The sequence below is a fragment of the Aethalodelphis obliquidens genome, unplaced genomic scaffold (assembly GCF_003676395.1).
Source record: "Aethalodelphis obliquidens isolate GAN/ISIS:26980383/991018 unplaced genomic scaffold, ASM367639v1 scaffold83, whole genome shotgun sequence".
In the NCBI taxonomy this organism is placed as follows: Eukaryota; Metazoa; Chordata; class Mammalia; order Artiodactyla; family Delphinidae; genus Aethalodelphis; species Aethalodelphis obliquidens.
Window position 1 is genome coordinate 625348 of NW_020838027.1, and position 24744 is coordinate 650091.

The 24744-nt window shown below is 44.8% G+C and overlaps 2 protein-coding genes across 7 annotated transcripts in view; one reads left to right on the top strand and one right to left on the bottom strand.

Moving 5' to 3' along the window:
- The window catches only part of CECR2 (CECR2 histone acetyl-lysine reader), a 154634-nt gene extending 130308 nt beyond the window's left edge, over positions 1-24326 (bottom strand). For 3 of the 6 annotated variants that reach the window (XM_027093400.1, XM_027093397.1, XM_027093398.1), the window contains exon 1: positions 24067-24325. In XM_027093400.1, the coding sequence (XP_026949201.1) occupies positions 24067-24192 (126 nt within the window). In that variant the 5' untranslated portion in view covers positions 24193-24325. Of the gene's footprint in view, positions 1-24066 lie in introns of all 6 variants that reach the window. The other 3 variants (XM_027093396.1, XM_027093395.1, XM_027093399.1) reach the window with 2 other exon arrangements.
- Positions 13646-14072, top strand: LOC113613016 (60S ribosomal protein L36a-like). The gene has a single exon (XM_027093401.1). It carries the CDS (start codon positions 13682-13684, stop codon positions 14000-14002), a length of 321 nt encoding a protein of 106 aa, XP_026949202.1. The 5' UTR covers positions 13646-13681; the 3' UTR covers positions 14003-14072.
- Positions 24327-24744: the final 418 nt, after the last annotated feature.

Sequence of the window (24744 nt, forward strand, 5' to 3'; positions counted from 1 at the left end):
CCCGGAACACAGAACCATAAAATGTTAGAGCTGAAAGACAACTTGCCTCACCTAAAGATGAAAAAACTGAGGTCCAGAGAATGAAAGAGACCTGCCAAGGTCCCAAAGCTAAAACTTGGAGCGAGGGACAGGGCCCAACCTGGTGGTCCACCGCATGAGCCTTCTACTATACCACCTAACAAGGCTTCCTCGTTTTCTACCCCTGCTGAGTTAGACCAGCTCACATCTCTGAGCCCAAAGCTTCTCATGCTTTAAGGGGCACAGGAATCACCTGGCAGCTTTATCTAAATTCAGAGTCTGACACAGTAAACAGAGGGTGAGGCCTCAGATTCTGCAAGTCTAACAAGCTTCCGAGCAATGCTGATGCTGCCAGACTGAGCATCACAGATGGAAGAGAAAGACCTCACAGCATTTGATTCGATCCTATCCAATTTAGGCTTATTACTTACTGTACAATTTAGGACTCCCAAATCTACAGTAAATCTCCCTAAGCCTCAGTCTTCTCATAAAAATATTGTTTTGTAAGGACCAGATGATATAATTCATATATTAATTTGTAATTCTTGGCACTTACTGAATTTTTGGTGAATAATAATAGCTAATCTGAGTACAACTTTTTAAGTTGGCACTATTCAGGTATTTGACTTGTTTTAAGGCACTTAATTCCCACATGAATTCAATGAGTAGGCACTATTATTCCCATTTTTAAAGATGAAAAAACCGGGTGTGAGAGCAGTCCATGTCAATGTACAATGAATGTCACACAGGTACGGAGCAGGGCAACAGGAAACAAACCCAGGCTGGTTCCACAACCTGTTTCTTAACCACCTCACTCTCCATAAACGTCAACTGTTATTTTCCTCCTGATCTCCAAATCCCCATTTACAATTTCTACCACACATCTCTACTTTAAGGTTGCATGTAAGCCCAACCTCAGCGTGCCCCACACTTACTACCTTCACCCCAGACCCAATCCTCATCTCAATGAGTAACGACATGCAGGCAGTCCCCAAACCAGAATTCTAGAACTCATAGAAGACAAGAGATTCTTCCCCTGTCAGACCCTGCACTCCCCTCCTCATAGTACAGTTCTGACATGCCCCACATTATCCTGATGTAAAATTCATAGATAATAAAGCCTTCCTACATCCATCATTTTTAGGAATGTGACTGTTCCGAACCAAGAGAAGGTTATACTGTTCTGTTTGGAACATTGCTGAGAGTTTTTCACCATTTCAGAACATCCTATATCATATCTTACTCATCACTGGTCATATATAACATAATTGATATATTACCTCAACTGTAATCAAGAGGAGACACAAAATGAAATATGTCATAAAATACATTTCAGAATGTAAATGCTTAAGCATGGACTCACTACAAGACACAACAGTCAGTCAATTGTTAAAACAGAACCCAAAGGTAAGAACACAGACCGACATACAGCTGTAGTGTAAGCAATTCAACTATGACCGATGATGAGTAAGATATGATATAGGATGTCCCGAAATGGTGAAAAACTCTCAGCAATGTTCCAAACAAAACACTATAAGCTTCTCTTGGTTCAGAACAGTCGCATTCCGGGACTTCCCTGGTGGTCCAGTGGGTAAGACTGCACTCCCAATGCAGGGGGCCCGGGTTCATCCCTGGTCAGGGAACTAGATCCTGCATGCCGCAGCTAAGAGTCCATATGCCGCAACGAAGATCCAGTGCAGCCAAAATAAATAAATACTTAAAAAAAAAAGAACGGTCGCATTCCTAAAACTTTTGATACATGTTAAAACACTGAAAAAATTATCTTGTGTTTACATATAAAACGGAAGTTTGGATTTAGATTCCAATTTTTTTCTTCACCTACGTGAACGCTCTTAACCTGGGGGTTAAGTCCTCATTGTGGGGATGTCCTGAGCCCTGTATGACATCTAGGACGCCGCCCCCATCCACGAAACACCAGTACTGCCTTCAGATCTCTGGGACCAAAAATGCCTCCACATATTCCCGGAACACTCCCTGGGGATGACGTGGCACCGTGGGTGGGACTGGGACCGCTGTGCTAGATATTCAGCCACTATCCAACCGTCTCCAACCCTCATATGCAGCCTCATTCGATCTAGAGTTCAGGTCCCGTCAGCTCTCACCTAGGCCACTGCCACAGCCTGGTAATGTGTCTTTCTGGTTCCAATCTGCTCATTCTACATTGAGAACAACTTTTTACTCTCCATTCAATCAACAAATATTTACTGCACACAGATTATATGCCAGACCTGCTCTAAACACTAGATCACATCATTCTCCCCTGCTCAAACTATAATAGTTCATCACCTACGGCAATTTTCAAACAGTGCTCCATTTTTATCTGTTTTATATATTGAGTTCCTGCATAAGATTTCCTTCTAACAAAGTGATTCACCGCTTTAAAAGTTTGAAAACCCCAACCTTCAGGATAAAACCAAATAATCTTCCTATCTAACCATCGCCTCAGCACTAACCTAAGCCTCACCTCCTGCACCCCCGTCCACCGTGCAAAGATGGTCCTACAATACCCATATTCCCTCCCCTCTCTGGCACACTGTCTCTCTTCCGTGCTTCCACACAGGCTGTCACCCCTGCCAAATGACCCTCTCTCTATACCTACCCACCTGCTGACTCTGCAGCCAGCCTTCCGGGCTCTGAGGAAGCTGTGAAACCTTCCCAATTCCCCTCAACAGGCTCAACTATTAGCTTTTTTTTTTTTTTTAAAGCTACTAGCTTCTGCTGTATTGTGCACACTTCCATTTTAACAAACATCTTATTGTACTACAACAGTCTGTTTGAACATCTATCTCTATAATACCTCCAACTAGCTCTTCAATTTTGTGGGCAGTGACTACATCTTTTGCCTCACTTTCTGGTACCTGTCAGTGTACAGAGCTATCCTCTCAAGGGTAACTTGATTGAGTGATGTTAGTAGGTTTCTCTTCTTCTCAATCAAAAAGATAAATTTCCTTACCCAAGTGATCAAAATAAGTATCACTAACAGTAAACAACTTGAAACTATGCAGCTTCTGATGTGAAACAGTATGTACCCCACAACACATATGAAGTAGTCTTAACAAAAATGTTTACCTTGAATCTAATCTTGAGTTAACAGAAAAATCTAAAACACGGAATATTCTATAAGACAACTGACCGAGACTCTTCAATGAGTACGAAAAGCAAAAAGTCAAGGGACTACTCTAGATGAAAAGGAATTAAATCATATCCAGGTGCAAAGCATGAAACCTTAACCAAAACCAAACCAGCGATGAAGGATATTTTTGTGATGGGGGCAGGGTGAGGGTCTGAATATTAGATTAGATGATGTTATGAAATATTATTAAGTAATATCATGAAACAGTTTTTAATTTTCCTTATAAGTATTAATAGTATTGTGGTTGTACAGGAGAACATTCTTATTTTTATACTATTCTTAGGCAATGTATGCTGAAGTATTTAAGAGTGAAAGATCATGATGTATGCATGACAAAAAAGTGAATATTTGTGTTCATATATAGTGTGTATTCACACATACAGAGAGAGAGAGAGGGAAAGAGAAAAGAGAAACAAATGTGGAAAATGATAACTGTTGAATCTAAATGAACACTGGGTGTTAATTGTACCATTCTTTCAAATTTTCTGTAGGTCTGAAATCTTTCAAAATAAAAACTAAATTAAAAAATAAATTCACATAATCAAGTGATTTGTCTACACAACATCAAAATAATGGACTTACTGATTCCTCTTCTCCACTGAACAGACTTTTTGATGTAATTCAAGAACATTCTAATCTAAGCTTCAGATGAAGTGTTTAATCTATACACTGAAAACACCACAGCCAGGGACTTCCCTGGTGGTCCAGTGGCTAAGACTCCTTGCTCCCAATGCAGGGGGCCTGGGTTCGATCCCTGGTCAGGGAACTAGATCTTGCACGCCACAATGAAGACCCAACACAGCCAAATAAATGATATTAAAAAAACAAACAAACAAAAAAACACCACAGCCACACAATGAAGTACAGGCTCCAAACCTCAAACTCTCCGAGGCTGCAAGACCTCTGCTTCTAGTTCCTGCTTCTCTTTCATGTCCTGGTTCTGTATTAACTGCTCACGTGGACAGTCAGTCAGAGGAACTAGTCATCTCACTCAATGCTGCCATTAACTAGCCAAGTAACCTTGGGCGAGCTACTTAGTCCACATTTTCGGGTGTGCATCACTCACTTGAGGGACGACCACCAAATTACCTTCTGGCTCTGAGGTCTTGAACCCAGTCTTACTTTCTTAACTGACATTTTCATAATCACAGATTCATCTGCAGTTCTAAGAAATAATACAGAGAAACTTGTGCACTTTGCTCACTTTCCTCCAGCGCTAACATTCTCCACAACTATAGCATTACCACCAGGGTATGGTAGTGATTTCAATACCATCCACTGATCCTTTTCCAATTTCTCCAGTTTTACTTGTACTAATCTGCATATGAGTGCGCATTCACAACTTTTTATCCCATTAATCATTAAGTACTGGAGGAAGCGACTGTAAAATAAGCAAACTGATTGTTTCTGCTTTGTAAATTATCTTGTACCAACTATTTCAATAATCTACTCTTTATTTTCATCATCAAATTCCTTCCTTCAGAGGAAAGCTAACACGCACGATGCCAATGCTTCTGCAGCACCACTGCAGCCAACTTTTGAGGAAAATCCCCTTTCAACAACCTAGAAGGAAGATTTGTCTTTTCCAACACAGAATGATTCTCTATGCTCCAGAATTAAGCTGGAAAAAGAAATCAGAACTTTACTTCTAAGGATTAGTCCTCTAGACTGTCCCAGACAAAACAGTTCCATGCAAATAGAGAAATACCACTTACTTCTTAGAAATTAAATGAAGAGCAATAAAAATACTTCTCATACACTATCAACAAAACATGTAAAAAGCAACTATAAAACCTCTAGAAGAAAACACAGAAGAAATTCTTGGTGATCTTAGGTTAGGCTATGATTTCTTAAATATGATGCCAAAAGCATGATCCAAAAAAGAAAAACTGGATAAATTTGGATTTCTCAAATTTAAAATGTTCTGCCATTCAAGAGACACTTTTGGGGGATTCCCTGGTGGCCTAGTGGTTAGGATTCCGGGCCTTCACAGCTGTGGCCCACGTTTAATCCCTGGTCAGAGAACTGAGATCCCTCAAGTCACAAGGTGCGGTCAAAAAAAAAAAAGAGAGAGCGAGACACACTGTTAAAAAAGACAAGCCCTAGAATAGGAGAAAATATTTTCCCAGTGTGTATCTTACAAAGAACTTCTATTGCAAATAAATGAAGAACTCTCAAAACTCAATATTAAGAAAACAACCCAAGTTTTCAAATGGGCAACAGATTTTAAAAGATACTTCTCCAAAGTATTAGGGATGGCAAATAAGCACATGGAAAAACTCTCAGTACAATTAGTCATGAGATCAATGTAAATTCAAAACACAATGAGATAGCAGTACACACCTATTAGAACAGCTTTCAGAACAACACTGACAGTAACAAACACTGGATGCAGAGGAACTGAGAGGCTCACACACTGCTGGGGGAAACACCAGAAACTGCCAGACTGTTCTCCAAAGTGAACCGCATATTTACCAGGACTCAACAATCCTCCTCCTAGGTATTCAGGCTAACAGCTGTGTGTGAATGCTTAGGCAACTTTATGTGTGATCACCTGAACTAGAAACAGCTCCAACGTTCTTCTACTGGTGAATGGATAAACAAACTAGTTTGCTCCAACACTGGATTATTTGGCAATAAAAGGAACGAAGCGCTGACACATGCCACAACAGGGACTAGCCTCAAATACACTCTGCCAAGTAAAAGACACCAAACTCAAAGGGCTACATACTGTACGATTCCACTTATACGACAGCGTAAATGACTGCATTTCCTAGAGGAAATGGTCAATTACCAAGTGGCATAAGGAAAATTTCTTGCGGGATGAAGCTGTTCTATACCTTGATTGGGGTAGTGGTTATACAACTGTAAAAAGCCACAGAAATGTACACCAAACATGAGGGTGTTCATATATATAAATTATACATCAATTAAAATAATTTAAAAGGAAATTTGTTTGGAAAACAATTTGGCAGGTTCTTATAAAGTTAAATATACACTTACATACAACCCAGCAATTCACAGCTACGTATTTACTCAAGAGAACTGAGAACAAATAACCACACAAACACCTGTGATATATGTCTATGTGAATATACTCAGCACTTATATTCAGTTGTCAAACCTGGAAACAACCCAAATGTCCATCAATAGGAGAACAACAGGAAATTGGATAAGCTGCAGTACAGCCATACTATGGAATACTATTTAGCAGTGAAAAGATTAACCACTGAGACACACAACTATATGGATGCATCTTAAAATCATGCTGACTGAAAGAAGCCAGATACAAAGGAACACAGACTGTAAGATTATTTATGTGAAATTCTAGAAATGGCCAACTAATCTACAGTCACAGAAAGCAGACCAGTGACTGAGACCAAAGTGGGAGTCAACTGCCACAGGACACAAAGAAAATTTGGCGGGGACACAAATGTTCCATGCCTTTTTTTTTTTTTTTAATTTATTTTTGGCCGCGCTACACAGCTTGCGGGATCTTATTCCCTGACCAGGGATGGAACCTGAACGCACGCCCTCGGCAGTGAAAGCACAGAGTCCTAACCACTGGACCACCAGGGAATTCCCCCACAATGTTTGTGGTTTTTTTTTTTTTTTTTTTAATAGATTTATTTATTTTTGGCTGCATTGGGTCTTCGTTGCTGCACGCGGGCTTTCTCTAGTTGCTGCGAGCTGGAGCTACTCTTTGTTGCGGTGTACGGGCTTCTCATTGTGTTGACTTCTCTTGCTACAGAGCACAGGCTCTAGGTGCGCAGGCTTCAGTAGTTGTGGCTCGAGGGCTCTAGAGCGCAGGCTCAGTAGTTGTGACGTACAGGCTTAGTTGCTCCGCGGCATGTGCGATCTTCCCGGACCAGGGCTCGAACCTGTGTCCCCTGCATTGGCAGGAGGATTCTTAACCACTGCGCCACCAGGGAAGCACCTCCCCCCGCAAAATGTTCTATATCTTGATTGGAGTAGTGGTTGTTACAAGGGTGCATGCGTTGGTCAAAACTCAAACTACACATTTTAAAAAGGTGCAACTTTACTGTATTTAAATTAGAATTAATAGAATTGATTTAAAAACACAATGTTAATGAACAATCTGAAAATGAAAACAATTCCACTCACAAATACCATCAAAAAGAAAATATTTCAGAATATATTTAACAAAAGCACAAAAACTTACACTCAGAAAATTGTAAAACATTGTTCAAAGAAATTAAAAATGGGAAAACACCCCATGTTCATGGATTAGAAGACTTATTGTTAAAATGGCAATACCCCCTACACTGATCAACAGATTCAACCAAATCCTTATCAAAATCCCAGCAGCTATCCTCGCAGAAACTGACAAGCCGATTCTAAAGGGACCTGGTGTAGCCAAAACAATCCTGAAAAAGAACAGAGGACCCACACTCCTGAATTTCAACACTCACTACAAACCATCATTAATCAAGACAGTGTTAGTACTCGCACAAGGACAGATGTATAGATCAGTGAAACAATTCAGGGTCTAGAAATAAACCTATATATATATCCATGGTCAACTGATGTTTGACAAGGGTGCCAAGACACTTTGATGGGGAAAGAACAGTCTTTTCAACAAATGGTGCTGGGGCAGCTGGACAGCCACCTGAGAAAGAATGAAGTTGAACCCTTACCTCACGTCATAAGTAAAAATTAATGCAAAGTGGATCAAAGACCAAAATACTATAAAACTATGCTACATGTTATAAAACTCTCAGAAGAAAACATGGGGTATAATCTTCATGACCTTGGATTTAGCAAAGGATTCTTAGATATGACACCAAAAGCATGAGCAACAAAAGAAAAAATAGATCAATTTCAAGTTTTTGTTCTTCAGGGAATTCCCTGGCAGCCCAGTGGTTAGGACGGGCACTTTCACTGCTGGGGCCTGGGTTCAACCCCTGGTTGGGGAACCAAGATCCTGCAAGCCACGTGGCGCGGCCAAAAAGAAAAATTGAAAAAATTTTGGGGAAAAAAAAAAAAACTTTGTTCTTCAAAGGACACCATTAAGAAAGTAAAGACGACCCACAGAATGGGAGAAAATATTTGCAGATCATATATCTGATAAGGGACTTATGTCTAGGATATGTAAAGAACTCTGATAACTCCACAATAAGCAGACAGCCCAATTTTAAGATGGGCAAAGAATCTGAATACATATTTCTCCAAGAAAGATACATAAATGGCCAATAAGCAAATGAAAAGACTCTCAACACCATTAGTCATCAGGGAAATGCACATCAAGACCACATCGAGATACTACTTCACACTAACCAGATGGCTAGACTTAAGGAGTCAGATAACAAGAATGTGGAGAAACTGGAACCCTCATATACTGCCGGTAGAAACAGAAAATGGTACAGCCTCTTTGGTAAACAGGCAGTTTCTCAAATGATTAAACACAGTTACCATATGACCCAGCAACTCCACTCCTGGGTATATACCCAAGAGAACTGAAAACGTGTCTACACACAAAAAAGTACACCAATGTTCACAGCAGCACTGTTCATAAAGCCAAAGGTGGAAACAACCTAAATATCCATCAACAGGTAAATATAGCACCACATATCCATGCAATGGGATGTTATCATTCAGCCATGAAAAGGAATGAAGCACTCATCTACAACATGGATGAGCCTTGAAAAAATGACGCTGAGTGAAAAAAGCCAGTCACAGAAGACCCTATACTGTATGATCCCATTCATTATGAAAACTCAGAAGAGGGTATCTATAGAAACAGAAAGTAGATTAGTGGTTGCTCGTGGCTGGGGAGGGAGATGGGAAATAGAGGTGGTAACAGCAAAGGGTATGGGTTCGTTCTGAGGTACTGAAAATGTTCTAAAATTGACTGTGGTGATGGCTGTACCCATCTATGAATACACTAAAACCAAAATTATACTCTGTAAGTGGGTGAATTGTATGGAATATGAATTATGTCTCTATAAAGCTATTAAAAACCTGTACTCAGCAATCACTTTAATCCACGTAAGCATGTGACTGATTTTCTTTTTACAATTTTATTGCCTTTTGACTTCAAAATAAGTAAATGAGCAATCTCACTAACATATCTTTATTATTTAATTCCTTTCTTCCAAATGATTCTGTTAAAACATTATCATAATTCAAAATCTAAAATGAGAACTTCCTAGTGGTCCAGTGGTTAAGACTCGACATTTCCACTGCAGGTGGCACAGGTTGAGCCCTGGTAGAAGATCCCACGTCTCGCAAAAAAAAAAACTAAAAGGAGAAAAAAAACTTAATGATAATAGTTACCAGGTGTAGAAATCTGTGTGTGCCAGGCCCTCCTATGCCTCAGCTCATTTGAATCTCAGCATAACCCTATGGAATAAGCCAGTAACTTGCCAACGAAGAAGCTGAGGCTCAGAGAGGCAGCTTGCCCACACCTTAAGCACAGCCTGGACTGGAGCCAGTATTATTCCAATGAACTCTCTTTTTTCCTTATTATTTCACCTAATATACTTGCAGCTTGAAATTTAAATCATTTTACCAATTCTTCCTTATTACTAAGATAAATGGGTTGGCTTCAACCTGCTTAAAAACTATCCGCCTGGGACTTCCCTGGTTGTGCAGTGGTGAAGAATCCGCCTGCCAATGCAGGGGACACGGGTTCAAACCCTGGTCCGGGAAGATCCCACATGCCACGGAGCAACTAAGCCTGTGTGCCCCAACTACTGAGCCTGCACTCTAGAGCCCGCGAGCCACAACTACTGAGGCTGCGTGCCACAACTACTGAAGCCCACGCGCCTAGAGCCCGTGCTCGGCAACAAGAGAAGCCACTGTAATAAGAAGCCCGTGCACTGCAACCAAGAGTAGCCCCCGCTCACCCCACCTAGAGGAAGCCTGCGCGCAGCTACCAAGACCCAATGCAGTCAAAAATGAATGAATGAAAAATTAAAAAAAAAACAACCCCCCTAACAACCAAACAAATGTGTGATCCGGGATAGAGGTGAGGGACAACATCTCTAAAAGTCACTGTGGGGACAAGTGAGGATGTCTGGATATGGATGTTATTACAAAATTATTGTTAATTTTCTTAAACGTGAACATGCTGATGTGGTCATGTGGGAGCGTGTCCCTATTTTTATGAAGCACATGGCAAAGTATTTTGGGGGGGAGGGAAGTAACATCACATTGCCAACTTACTGTCTAATGGTTCAACAAAAAAGGGACTTCCCTGGTGGTGCACTGGTTGAGAGTCCACCTGCCAATGCAGGGGACACGGGTTCGAGCCCTGGTCCGGGAAGATCCCACGTGCTGTGGAGCAACTAAGCCCGTGCGCCACAACTATTGAGCCTGCGCTCTAGAGCCCGTGGGCCACAACTACTGAAGCCCGCGCACCTAGAGCCCGTGCTCTGCAACAAGAGACGCCACCGCAATGAGCAGCCCACGCACCGCAACGAAGAGTAGCCCCAGCTCGCCACAACTAGAGAAAGCCCGCGCGCAGCAACGAAGCCCCAAAACAGCCAAAAATAAATTAATTAATTAAAAATAAGTAAATAAATCAAAATTTAAAAGAAAAGAAAACATAAAGCTAATGTGGTAAAATGTTACCAACCGGTGAATCTAAAGTAAAGGTATGCAGGGCTCACCTCTATTTGTCTTCAAACTTCACTGTATGAATGTTTGAAACTTCTCAAAGTATAAAGAAAAAATAAGATCTGAAGCTTTAAAAAATTATTTCACTTTGTGAAAATTACTATATCAAATGCTTATTCATTTAGATGAAATTTCCAAGAAAAAAAATGTATAAAATTATACTCTTATCAGACACCAGAAACAGTTTTGAATCAAACACTTAAAATCTGTGAATGAAAACTATGAATGCCAACTTATAAATGTAAAAAGAATGATGTAATTTGAAAATAACTATTTGGCAACTATGATGTACTGATTGACTCAGGCAAAGAAGCATGCAAGGATTAAAATGGGTGAAATTTTGATGAGAAACAGGATGTTTACATAGCCTCTCCCCACCAGCTATGTACTAATTATAAGAGAAAACCAGTAACTTCACAGAGGAGAGAGCTGGCAGACACCACCTCAAACCAAGCAATGAAAGTTAATAATAACCATCACCATGGGACCAAGTGACATCACGTGACTCCTGATACGATGCCCTAAGGACACACCACTTCTTTAGTACACCTGCCAAAACACAGAACCTGAATCTCATCATGAGAGTGCATACAACAAACCCAAATTGAGGGACTGTCTCAATTCCAAAAGGTCAAGGTTATGAAAGACAAAAACTGAAAAACCACTCTAGGCTACCGGAGCCGAAAGAGACCCGATAGTGAAATGCAACACATGACCCCAGACTGAAAACCCGAGCCAGCAAAATAATTCCTAACATAACACTGTACTTAAAATCATAAAAACATATAAATTATACATTAATATTTTGGGGTCAGCTGACAATATGATATACTATTATCTAGAAATTTTATTCAGTATTAATTCCCTGATTTTGATAATTATACTATGGTTATGTAAGAAAATGTCTGTATTTTTAAGGCATAAAAACACAGAAGTGTTTAGGAGTAAGGGGTATCATGTCTGCAACTTACTGTCAGGGAACAGACCGGTGGTTCCCAGAAGCAGGGGTGGGTGTAATGGGTAAAGGGGGTAAACAGGCACAAACCTCCATTTATAAAATAAGTAAGTCGTGGGGATGTAATGTACAGCATGGTGACCACGGTTAACAACACTGTACTGTACAAGCAAAAGTTGCTGAGAGTAGATCTTAAAAAGTTCTCATCACAAGAAAAGAAATTTGTAGCTATGTGCAGTGTGGGATGTTAACTAGACTTGCTGTGGTGATCAGTTCTTAACATATGCAAATATGGATTCATTATACTGTTCACCTGAAACTAATGTTGTATGTCAATTGTATCTCAATTTTAAAAAAGGATAGGTGGATGCATGAGAAACACCAAGCAGTGCCTGGAGTGCCCACAGTGGGCACCAAATTCATGTTAGCTTTTGTCATGAAATGCAAGATAAAAACTGACTATGAAGAAAATTCAAAACTTAAGACTTCAAATATAGAGGGTAATAAGAGAAGTCTAATGAACAAAAACACTAATTCTATCTTGGGAAGAAAACAATCTTTCTGTTCATGGCTGTTATGATAGTAAACAACTAAAAATAACCTCAATGCTCCACTGAGGATTGGTTAAATAAATCAGAGCATGAACGCTCCACAGCTATTAAAGTCATAACGTATGCTATGAAAGGGCATCCTGTGTCATGTAATATTGTTAACTGAATAAAACAGGATTCAGAAGTCTAAGTAAAAGTATGAGCCTACGTTTATAAAATATTTAATACACACACATGGAGAAAAGGGAGGGGGCAAGGAGTACAGAGTCCCTCAGATGCTTGGGGGTTCCTGCAGGATGGACACCAATGTGTTGGGGCTGGAGCCTTCCTATTAATTCCCCTAATGCTGGGTCTCTCTCCAGTTTCTGCTCCTTCACATGCAAGAATTTGGTTTGCATCGAGGCTTCTCACTGTGACCTTTTTTTTTTTTTTTTTTTTTTTTGCGGTACGCAGGCCTCTCACTGTTGTGGCCTCTCCCGTTGCGGAGCACAGGCTCCGGATGCGCAGGCTCAGCGGCCATGGCTTATGGGCCCAGCCGCTCCGCGGCATGTGGGATCTTCCCAGACCGGGGCACGAACCCGCGTCCCCTCCATCGGCAGGCGGACTCTCAACCACTGCGCCACCAGGGAAGCCCTCACTGTGACCTTTTAACTGCTTTTCCACACTAACTTGATAACCCTCGTATTTCCTAGGTTACAATCCCAAGAATGGGAATTTGATTGATCCAGTTCATCTTTTCCTGCAAGATGTGTCAGATTACCAGCCAGGATATAGACTTACTTCAGCCAGGAGGAGGGAAAAGGGGCAAAGGGCAGGTAGAGCAGCCAGATAACCTCCAAAAATTTTTGTAGAGCTAGGTGGCAGATAAGACAAACAAATAAACAGAAGAACTACTCCTTTCTGTTGAGCTGTCACTTCCCCAGGTGTGGGGAACTGTGGTTAAAATGAAGCACCACATTGATACCTAACTATCTTATTTGTACATAAACTCCCATTATGGAAGAATGAGTCCCATTAAGTAGTAGTCATACAAATCATTAAATACTTAACAGAGAAAAACTACAAACTGAAGAATTCCAAACAATCAATAGGTAAGCAAAAGTAAATCTAAAATTCTAATGATAAAAGGGGTACATTTCTGGGCCCAGATTTTCAGTTTCATTTTCCTATATAGGAAGCTAAAACAAGGAGCAACTGGCAATCCTAGGTGGGGTCACTACCACCCCACTCCCAACAATCAGAAGGGGATAGAAGAGTGAAGAGGACTGCTAGTATAAGACAGGCAGGAGAATTTGGAAACAAGCTGACTCTTCTTTAAAAAGCAGGGGATAGGCTTTCTGTGCCGACAGCGCTCTCGCAAACATGGTGAACGTTCCTAAAACCCCCCGGACTTTCTGTAAGAAGTGTGGCAAGCACCAACCCCACAAAGTGACACAGTACAAGAAGGGCAAGGATTCTCTGTATGCCCAGGGAAAGCGGCGTTATGACAGGAAGCAGAGTGGCTATGGTGGGCAGACTAAGCCGATTTTCCGGAAAAAGGCTAAAACTACAAAGAAGATTGTGCTGAGGCTTGAATGTGTTGAGCCGAACTGCAGATCTAAGAGAATGCTGGCTATTAAGAGATGCAAGCATTTTGAGCTGGGAGGAGATGAGAAGAGAAAGGGCCAAGTGATCCAGTTCTGAGCTTCATATTTTGTTTTTGTTATGAAGGCAATAAACGTTTGAGATTGTCTTAAAAAAAAAAAAAAAAAAAGCAGGGGATAGGCTGTCCTACAATTGACCTCTTCAGTACAGCACTAAAACATTAACCTAGGAGGAACTGGGGTTTCTTTTTATAATATTACATATTACTCGTGAAAAAGTTTTTCTAAAAAGTTCATTCTTGGGCTTCCCTGGTGGCTCAGTGGTTAAGAATCCGCCTGCCAATGCAGGAGACACGGGTTCAAGTCCTGGTCTAGGAAGATCACACATGCCGCGGACCAACTAAGCCCGTGTGGCACCAACTACTGAGCCTGCACTCTTGAGCCCATGAGCTACAACTACTGAGCCCGTGTGCCACAACTACTGAAGCCCGCGCGCCTAGAGCCCATGCTCTGCAACAACAGAAGCCACCGCAATGAGAAGCCTGCACACCACAACGATGAGTAGCCCCAGCTCACCGCAACCAGAGAAAAGCCCGCGTGCGGCAACGAAGACCCAATGCAGCCAAAATAAATAAAGTAAAATAAATATTTTTAAAAAGTTCATTCTTTTCCACCATTCTCTTAAGCCTCCTAGAGAGCTCTTTTCGTCTCTCATTCCAGGACAATGTAGTTTTAGCCTTTCCCTCTTCCTTTTCCCAACAGCCTTCTCTGAAGTCATCTCCAGCCTCTTCAAATCACCAACTCAACATACAATTGATTTTCAATTGTAATTTTCCTGTACTTCCCTGCATCACTCAGCAATGCAGACCTTGGAGCTATGCAAACCATCCTGTAACCACTCGCAGACCACTGCCTGAGCGCTTAAGGACACTGTCACTGAGCAGCATACCTGCCAGGATCCTCCAGACCACGTGTTATAGGACAGTCCACAGAGTTTTTTAAGTCACTGTGAGTACAGCATTCCATTACTTGCAGCCAAAAACATCCTTACCAGATACCACCCTCTCTATGCACCCAACACTGTCAGTCACCTAGTCGCACTATTCAAAGCCAGTGACGAAGGTCCTTTCCTGTTACCGCTACCTGCAGCATTTCACAACCACTCCACTCCTAGAGTTAAGCCCAGTTACCAATACCAGACTTAATCTAAAACATTTAGTACCCAGGACATTCTTAGTCTAAAACTTTGTTGTCATTCTTGCCCAAAACTTCACTGCCTGAATAAAAAAGATTAACACGGGGGCTCCCCTGGTGGCGCAGTGGTTGAGAGTCCGCCTGCCGACGCAGGGGACACGGGTTCCTGCCCCGGTCCGGGAAGATCCCACATGCCGCGGAGCGGCTGGGCCCGTGAGCCATGGCCGCTGAGCCTGCGCGTCCGGAGCCTGTGCTCCGCAACAGGAGAGGCCACAACAGTGAGAGGCCCGCATACTGGAAAAAAAAAAAAAAAAAAAAAGATTAACACGAGTGGGCCTGGCATTCCAGGCTTGCTGCAGCGTCCCACCTCCTGTCTGTCAACCTCATTTTTCACTAGCCCTCCAAATGAGAGAACTCTGATTGCAATGCGCTTACTCACTGTGACCCCCCCACTCCCAGCCCTGCCTTCCACAAGAAGCACGTCATTCATGAGCCCTGTGGCCTCTGAGCTCCTGCAGCCATCGCTGCCACCCAGCCATTCACCCTTTCCTCCCTCACAACATACTCTAATTCCCCAGGGCAGCAGAAGAGCCACCTGGTCCCATACCTCTGCAATTATTCTGGGGCCGTTAATGTTAATAAAGATGACAATAACAGACAGAAGGGAGACTGGGATTTTAGATTCCCCTTTTGTTTGTAATTCCACTATCACTTTGAAGGCTTGCATAGTACAGAAATCCAAGTAGAGTTATAGATAATGAAGAGGGCTCCATCACCAAAAGTGATGAAACTCTAGTGGTATAAGGACACAGGCATCCTCAACATTGTTTCTGAGAGACACGTTTTCCATTATGTTGTTAAAGCAGGCATCCAGCCTCCCTTACCGGATGTTGGGGACCGGGAGGGGAACGTTCTAACAACATGTGGGATACTAACCCAAATCATACCAGCCTAAGAGTGAAAAAAAATTAAATCCCTTAATTATGGCACAAGTGAAATTTCTCTAAGTCACCTTCCCCCTATATAAGTGTCCCCTAAGCAAAGAACTCCAGGACACCGATTATAAAAATTGTCTCCCACACCTAAAAGACTGCAAACACAACCTTCAGCGAAACAGAAGAAACACAATGGGAATGGGGGTGAGAAAAGATCTGCTAAAGAAGTAGGTCTGCTAATTTAACACATTTTCTGTCAAGCAAATCACCGTCCTCAGTGCACTGCTGCTGAAACAATGACGACTCAGGGAGGGGTGTTCATGAAAAGCAACTGGCCTGGAGAAAACACTCTCCACTCCAGCTGACCAATCACACCACTCTCAGCTGTAAGAACTTACTCCGTTCTCGGCAATTATTAACGGGAGTTGATTTGAAGGTTCAACATTAAAAACATGAAGAGTTTAGAGTAACCGTGGCTCTATCACTGCCTCTGTTTTCACTTAACTTGGGGGGTCATGGGGGGCAAAGAAGGAGGCACAGTTTGTGGTGACACCATTCACACGTTCAGTCCAGGGGCCACACTCATGCAGCCAAGCCACCCGCGGAAAGCCGTAGCGGCTCGGCCGGGGGCCAAACCTGAAGTGACCATGACAGTGTGAGACGTACCAGAACACGACCATGTGCCTGGACCAGCCAAATGCCCATCTTCCAGTCCACGCGATATCAGGACACGAAACTTTCCGTACATTTCTACATAAGCCGCACCCCGTTTCCCACGGGAGTGTGGATAACCTGCGTCACGGAGTCACTGCCGGGCAAGGTGGCGTAGGGGCCAGACCCCACACCGCCGGCCGCCGGGACTCCTGGGCGCCCGCGAGCCCGCAGCGTGTCCTGCACACGGCTCGGGCCGCCACCACGCAACCTTCGCTCCCGACCAAAACGAAGCCGCGTATGCACCCACGACGCGCGCGCGGTGCCGCATGAGCGGAGACCCCACGGGAAGGCAAGCGCCCCGCGGAACAGTTACACACCTCTTACAGCCTGAGGGGCTGCATCCCGGCAGGCGGGCGCGCACACGCACGCACGCTAGCCCCCCTCCCGCTGCCGTCTCCGGTCCTGGGAGGCCCGAGGGAGGTCCCCGCTTCGTCCCTCAGGAGTCTCAGCGCCCTCTCCGCAACCCCCCCCCCCCCCAACCTATCCTCTTCCCCTAAACGACTCCAAGAAAAGAATTAACAAAGCATCTGTTTCCCAGATTTCTGACGTGCAGTTGCTGATGACGGCACACCAAGCACAGCTAACTCCCTTCAACCCTACACGTAAAAACATCACAGGTTCGCACCCAGGACGGGGACTCCCTGTAGGGAGGGGCCCCCGCCCGCCTCAGGGCCCGGGGTTCTTCGTGTGACCGCGGAGGGCGGACTCTGGGAGGCACCACGTCTTTGGGTGCACGCGGCCCCGCCACTCACGCGGCTGTAGTCCGGCCCCGAATGTCACAGCGCGAGGTTGGGAGAATCCTGAGCTTGGTACCACCATCCAACTACTCCTGTCTCGATCTAAGAACTACGGTAAAAAACCTTCCCGAGTTTTCCGGTATAAACTAGTATTTGTTAGAGGCTCCTGTAGAGAAGACATGATGAAAGGATCCAAGAAAGAGTCCAATGAAACAGGAAAATACAGGGAAGCAGAGAACAGATACCTGCAAAGTTTCACCGTCAAATGAGAGGCAAGCCCCAGGTCAGAACCTTCAACCGGTCTCCACTCAAAGTTATAAGTGTGAATGCTGTTCAATTTAAGTGAACAAACAGAAGCGAACTGAAAAGAACAGAATTCAAGACCTTCATCCTCCTTTATGAGTTCCTCATAATCTCAAAATACAAAATCTTAGTTTGAGGACCTCGAAGACAGTGAAAACATCAATTAAGCTACCCTCAAAGTAATGTATATGCAGACAAGATCTCCACAGAAAAACAAATTCATACAATCCACAAACACATCAAGTATGGATTTGCAGCTTTAGTTTGGTACAAAATTAATTTGTAAGACACGGACCCCAACACAGCTCATAACTTTGGTCCTAACCAGGGAGGTCGGTGACTTTCTGGATCAGATACCTGTGCCCTGCATGCTGAGAAACATCCGAAGGGAATCGTAGCACGCTGACAGAGGAAAAACCCAGGAATCACCTAGTCCACAATTGCCTTTTTATAGATTGGGGCATCTGAAACCAAGTGATCTGCCTAAGATCACAGCTCCAGTTAATGACAGAGGTGGGCCCACAGTCCAGGTTTTTGGCTCTCTCTGCTTGATCCCTTTTGAAAGTATTTTCAATCCCATCAACTAGATCTAAGCCCATCTAGTCAGAAGCTGTGCCCTCTGTCCCCGGGGCTCTGTCCACACCCACTTTTCACCTGACCCGCCCTGCACACTGGCGGGTTTCCCAGCACTCTGCCAGAACCCCTCATGCTTACCGCCAGCCCAACACACCACAAGAATCCAGCACTCAGCTTCTCCTGATCGAAGGGCAGATAGGCGGTGGTACCAAATGCTGCCATGCTGCCAGGTCGTATTTTAGGCTTCCCCTCTGTGTTCCAGAAAATTAAGCAAGACCAAACTGAACTTCCGTGGTAGAGCAAGCCAGGTGCTAACATGGGCTGTCCTTCAGAGATGAGAGGTTATTACCCTTTCTACAACTGGAGAAGCTCCCAGTTTGAAGCTTTGAAGCTTCACATGCAGCCAAGTGAAGAAGAAGAGGACTTCCTCTTCAAGACACTGGTCTAAGCAGAAAAGGAGCCAGTGTTCACTTTGGGTTGAATGACACTCTGACGGAGCAGTCCCCTTTTTAGGGTTTCAAGATCTGCCCCTCTGGAATTCCCATCCTGTTCTTGGCCTTCCCTCCTCAGAGAAGGAGCACACCCTGAGTCTTAGAAGACATTTATCATCTGGTATTTTCCATTCAATACGTTACTCTGACAAACTACTAATTTTTCTTTTTTTGGCAGCGCCGCGCGGCATGCAGGATCTTAGTTCCCTGACCAGGGATCGAACCTGCACCCCCTGCAGTGGAAGCGCACAGTCTTAACCACTGGACCGCCAGGGAAGTCCCACAAACTACTAGTTTTTAAATAATCTTAAATCCCCTATTTCCTTCAGTCCTGCTCAAATGCCATCTTCTCAATGAGGCCACCCACACCTAATCACCCTATTTTAAATTCCAACAACCTACCCCCTCAACTTGGCTCTCTCTATGCCAATTAGTTTATTATTATCTGTCTCCTTCCACTAAAGAAGGCAGGTATTTTTTTGTTATGTTCACATCTGTACCTCCAGCACCTAATAAACTGCATCTAGCACATAATGGATGCTCAATAATTATTTGCTGAAAGAAACAAATGAAATCATGAACTTGTCCCTCTGTATTCAGCAGAAGTTTTTGTTTTTCTTTTAATTATTTTATTTATTTATTTACTTTTGGCTGCGTTGGGTCTTCCTTGCTGTGCGTGGGCTTTCTCTAGTTGCAGAGAGCTGGGGCTACTCTTCATTGCGGTGTGCGGGCTTCTCATTGTGGTGGCTTATCTTGTTGCAGAGCACGGGCTCTAGGCACACAGGCTTCAGTAGTTGTGGCTTGGGGGCTCTAGAGCACAGGCTCAGTAGCTGTGACACACGGGCTTTGTTGCTCCGCAGCATGTGGGATCTTCCCGGACCAGGGCTCGAACCTGCATCCCCTGCACTGGCAGGCGGATTCTTAACCACTGCGCCAGCAGGGAAGTCCCAGCAGAAGTTTTAAAAAGGATCTTCTGTACCCTACGTTATTACGAACCAAAGAACTGTACATTTGCACTGTGGAATCTTGGCCATTACTTCTATGTCTAGCCCTTCATTTTATAGATGGTGAAAATTAAAGTAGAAGCAGTGCGATGTAGCAGCAGTAGCAAAGAATTTGGTATCAAAGAACCTGAGATCCAGGTGAGAGTCTGTGCAAGAAACTTAGCCTCTCTAACCTTCCAATTTCCTCATCTGCAAAATTAAGATAATTCCTACCTCCCAGTGATGGTTAAGCATGGCTATGAATAAAATAACATTTGGAAAATGTACAAAGTACTATACAAGTGTCCTTTTTCATTAGGCTGTTTGACCTGCCAAAGGTCACAGACATAGTTAGGGGCAAAGCTAGTAATAAGAATTCAAGTTTCCTAACTCCTGGTCCAGGGCATCTTGTGTTGTGAAACTAGCCTTCTGGTTCCCCTACTCAAGGCCAACTTAAATCTTTCATCTAGTTTAAGGCCTTTTCACCTTCCTATGGTTGGAATCTCTTTCAAAATTTGATGGAAGTGACAAAGTACACATACGTACACCAACACAAAGTCTCCTATAACCCATCCTTGGGCCCCAGGCTCAGAGACCACTGATAGGCCTGATGTACTAATAAGTTACTCTCAGCAAGTTCTATCACTTATTTTCATGTTTAATAATTCATGCCTAGAGCTCTTGATTCAAGAGGCTGGATCCAAGGAAACACCAACAGGAACCCGAATTAAAGACACTGCCCCCAGATCATCATGCTGATGAGGTGAGGGTCTTAACCCACATACAACCACAACCAGGAAGGCAAAGGATTCTGTACTCAAAGCAGGAAGCTCAAGAAAAAAAGTAGACAGGACCATCACATTATTTTCATCTTGCCGCTACTATATGAACCAGGTAATTCTACATGACCATTTTCAAAGAACCACCTGGAAGCCCCATGGTTGGTTTCTTCTCTAGAGAAAATATGCCCAAAATGTTTATGATGGGATTCCCCCCTGCAACCCACCCTACACCCACCATGATTAACTCCAGACCAGATTACTGAAGATGGTCTATCGTCCCTTACCTTACTCTGGTTATGTAAGACAAGCTACCACTGTAAAGATCACTTGGCTAGCGGGAAAAAAATTAGTACTAAATCTTTTCTTTTCCCCTAATAAATTTACTTATTTATTTATTTTTGGCTGTGTTGGGTCTTCATTGCTGCACGCGGGCTTTCTCTAGTTGTGGTGAGCAGGGGCTACTCTTTGTTGCAGTGTGCAGGCTTCTCATTGCAGTGGCTTCTCTAGTTGTGGAGCACGGGCTCTAGGCATGTGGGCTTCAGTAGCTGCAGCACGCGGGCTCAGTAGTTGTGGCTTATGGGCTCTACAGCGCAGGCTCAGCAGTGGTGGCGTCCTGGCTTAGTTACTCCGCAGCATGTGAGATCTTCCCAGCCCAGGGCTCGAACCTGTGTCCCCTACACTGGCAGGCGGATTCTTAACCACTACACCACCAGGGAAGTCCCAGTACTAAATCTTTCGGGAGATCAATTCACCATTCTTCACTCTCGAATCAGGACAAAACATAACCAGCCTAACCCACTAGAATGTTAAACAATTACAGAACACTTGATATAAATGAAGTGGCTCTGAATTTGATAATTTTCTGAGGCAAAGAAGGTGTGCCATGAGCTTCTTTGGTAATCCATCCAGTTAAGCAGCTAGTTATAGATATTTCATAACACCAACTACTGAATTCAGTATCATTAATCTACTGTTGTCCAGCTACACCTCAATCTCCTCATCTGAAAAATTAAACCACCACTTAATCCAGGGCACAAAAACACGTGTGAGCATGTTTGGGAATTTCTAAATATGTTAACAGCTAACAGCTTTTATCCCTGAGTGGTGGGATACAATGTTAACAGTTAATAGCTTTTATCTCTGAGTGGTGGGATTATGGGTGATTTAAGTCTCTTACCTATATTTTATATAATGATTTTCAAGTCTTATATAATGATTATGCATTGTTTTTAAAATCCGAAATTTTTAACTTAAAGCATATCTACACATTCGCAGATTTTTGGTCTGATGATTACAGGACCCATACTTGGGGGGCAGCAACATACAAGTCCCTAAACATATCCCAAAAAACAAGAATCTGGTATATTGACATCTAAAGAAATCCTGTACATTCAAGGCTAATTAACAGAGTAAAAAGGTTTTCTTACATGCAAAAATAAAAATATCCATGCTTTGGGGATCAGTTCTCTAAGTGGGAGGTCTTGACCTCTTGCAGAATTGCAGCATGAATGCTCCCAGACCTTCAGCTATCTAAGAGATTGCCTTGCTTTAGATAAATAGAAGCCAAGTCCTTGAAGATTCTGCTTCCTAAATTTTCTATAAATCCATGGGTTTAGCTTGGTGGTCAAGGGTAAAATTAGTTCTTTCCCACAGCTGAAAACTGGTTTCCTAAAAAAGCTGATACCCAACTTCTACCACTTGGTATTATTCATCATTTCTATCTTTTAAAGTTGCAGTAAATTAAGATTTTATAGGGCCCTTGCAGCTGTCCAACTGAGCAGTAGTATTGTTTCTTGTTTGTTTGTTTTTAAGAAGGCTCTTCCAGTGCATCATAAACTCTAACCAAGGGATTGTTTGTCAAACTTTCAGGACAATAAACTATTAGATTAAAAAAAAATCACTTAAGCAAAATAAAAATAATTTACTTATTTAATTATACTTAGAGAATCAAAATTGACCATGTTCTCAGTGAATTCTGCGCTCACGGAGTCAAATTTGCTAGAAGCCTAAAAATTACTTTAAAATTTTTAATTTCTGACAATTACTGAAAACTTTAAGTTATTAAACTTTGCATTCATCAAAACACATGTGAAAAGGATTACAACAAGAACTGCAGAGGTAAAAGTCACTATCCTTAGGTATCCATCTAGGGAACAACATCTCCAAATTATAAACAGATACGGATAATTACCAAAATACGTACACGTTGGATTCCAAATATTCAATCGTGTCTTATATACTTCAAATAGCACACATTTTAACTACAACAACCACCAAAAAAGTGTCACTTCCAAGAAATACTGGGCTCCGAAGAGAAAACACTCATCTCAAGTGGCCCTGATTATTCACCTGTAACAACGATTTTTCATTTCTGTTATACACACAGATTGGACCTCTCAGATCAGGTTACATTGCCTTTAGGAATTCAAGCTGCTAATACTTAGAAACCACAGGTTCATTACTTAGAACATAAAACGTTATTTATAGATTACTCGACTTCTGTAACAACTTCGAGCAAGATTACTTTCTTCTATTTTTCCGTCAGTAAAATCGGAATACATGGATTTTTGCAAGATGAAATTTTTCCACAGTATTTTTAGACGGGGTTCTTAAACTCTAAACCCGTAATTCAGCAGCACCTCAGTCCTATTACGTTTCAGGGAGAAAATGGGGCAGGGGCAAGTTTAGCGGCACCACCACGGCATTGTCACCACAACACCTCCCACCGCAGCCACCATTTTGAGCAGCAGAATTAAAGTGCTGAGGATTTTCACCAACTAAAAGGAAACACGGGGTCCTCGGGACGGTTGGGGCACAAGTCCTGACGCTCGGCATTCCCTAATCTGTCGTTTCTCCTCCTCAGGCGGCGGGAGCCATCGTCCCGCTCACGTTTTTAGAAAAAGCCGTGCTCGTCCGAGTCACGTCCCAACTTTGAAAACGGCGTGCGGCGCCGAGCCCCCCGCACCCGGAGGCCGCCGCATTGTTGCCGCCCGCCCGCGCGCACCCTCCGCCGCCGGGCGCGCCTCCCTCGGGCGGCGGACCCACGGCCCCGCTCGCCCGCCCGGCCGCGCCGGTGCCGCACCTTTGTCCGGGGCCGCGGCACCGGCCGGCCGCGCGCGCTCGACCCCAGGCGGCCGGGGGAGGGGTCGGGGCGCCGGCCAGGGGCGCCCGCCCGCTGCCCGGCCCCACAAAGCCCGCCGTCCGCTCCCCCGGCCGCCCGGCCCCGCGCTGCGCTCGCAGGGACGCCGCCGGGAGTAACGGCCCAACTTTCCCCGCCGCCCGGTCCCCTCAGCCCGGACCCCGACCCCCGCCCTCCCGGGCCGCCCTGGGGCGCTCCCCGCCCTCAGACCCCCACTCAGCCCCTCAGACTCAGCCCCTCAGAGGTCCCCGCGCGCCCCCGCCCCCCAGAACCCCACCCGGGTTCCGACCCCCGACCCCGGCCCGCGCACCTCAATCTCGAAGTCCGGCAGGCTGAACGCCGTGCGGAAGAGCGAGCAGAAGTGCGCGATGGCCGGCACTTCCCACCACGAGCGCAGCTCGCCCAGCCCGGCCGCGCCGCCCTCCTCGGGGCGCATCTCCGGCAGCGCCGCCGCCTCCGCGCCCGCCGCCCGCCAGCTCCCGGCGCCGCTCCGGCCGAGCTACCGAGGCGGCTGCCCCGGGCCCATCGCGCCGCGGCCCGGCCGCCCAGCCCGCACAATGTCGCCGCGGCCCGCGGGGAACAGATGGGCCGGGGGCGGGCGGGGGCGGGGCTTCGGCACAACAACAACCCCGCCCCCGCCCCCGCCCGCCGCCCGCGGGCCGCGCACGGGCGGGGGAGGGGCGCCCGAGGGCCGGGAGGAGGGGCCGCGGGCAAGCACCGCCCCCCGCCCCCGCCGGGCCCCGCCCCCACGTGGCTGGGGGTCGCGCCCCTCTGAGGCGGGCTGGCTAGAGGCGCCTCGTGGGGCTGCGCGCACGTGGGGCTGGGGCTGCGGTTGAGAGGGAAGGGCAAAAGGGGAAGGGGGGAGGGCGAGGGGGGCGGACCCCGCACGCGGGCAGAGCCCACGGGCCGCCTGGCCCCCGCCCCCGCCCGGCCGGCTGAGACTGCGCCTGAAGGCGCACGTGCGACGCTCGGGGGCGCGCGGGGCGCT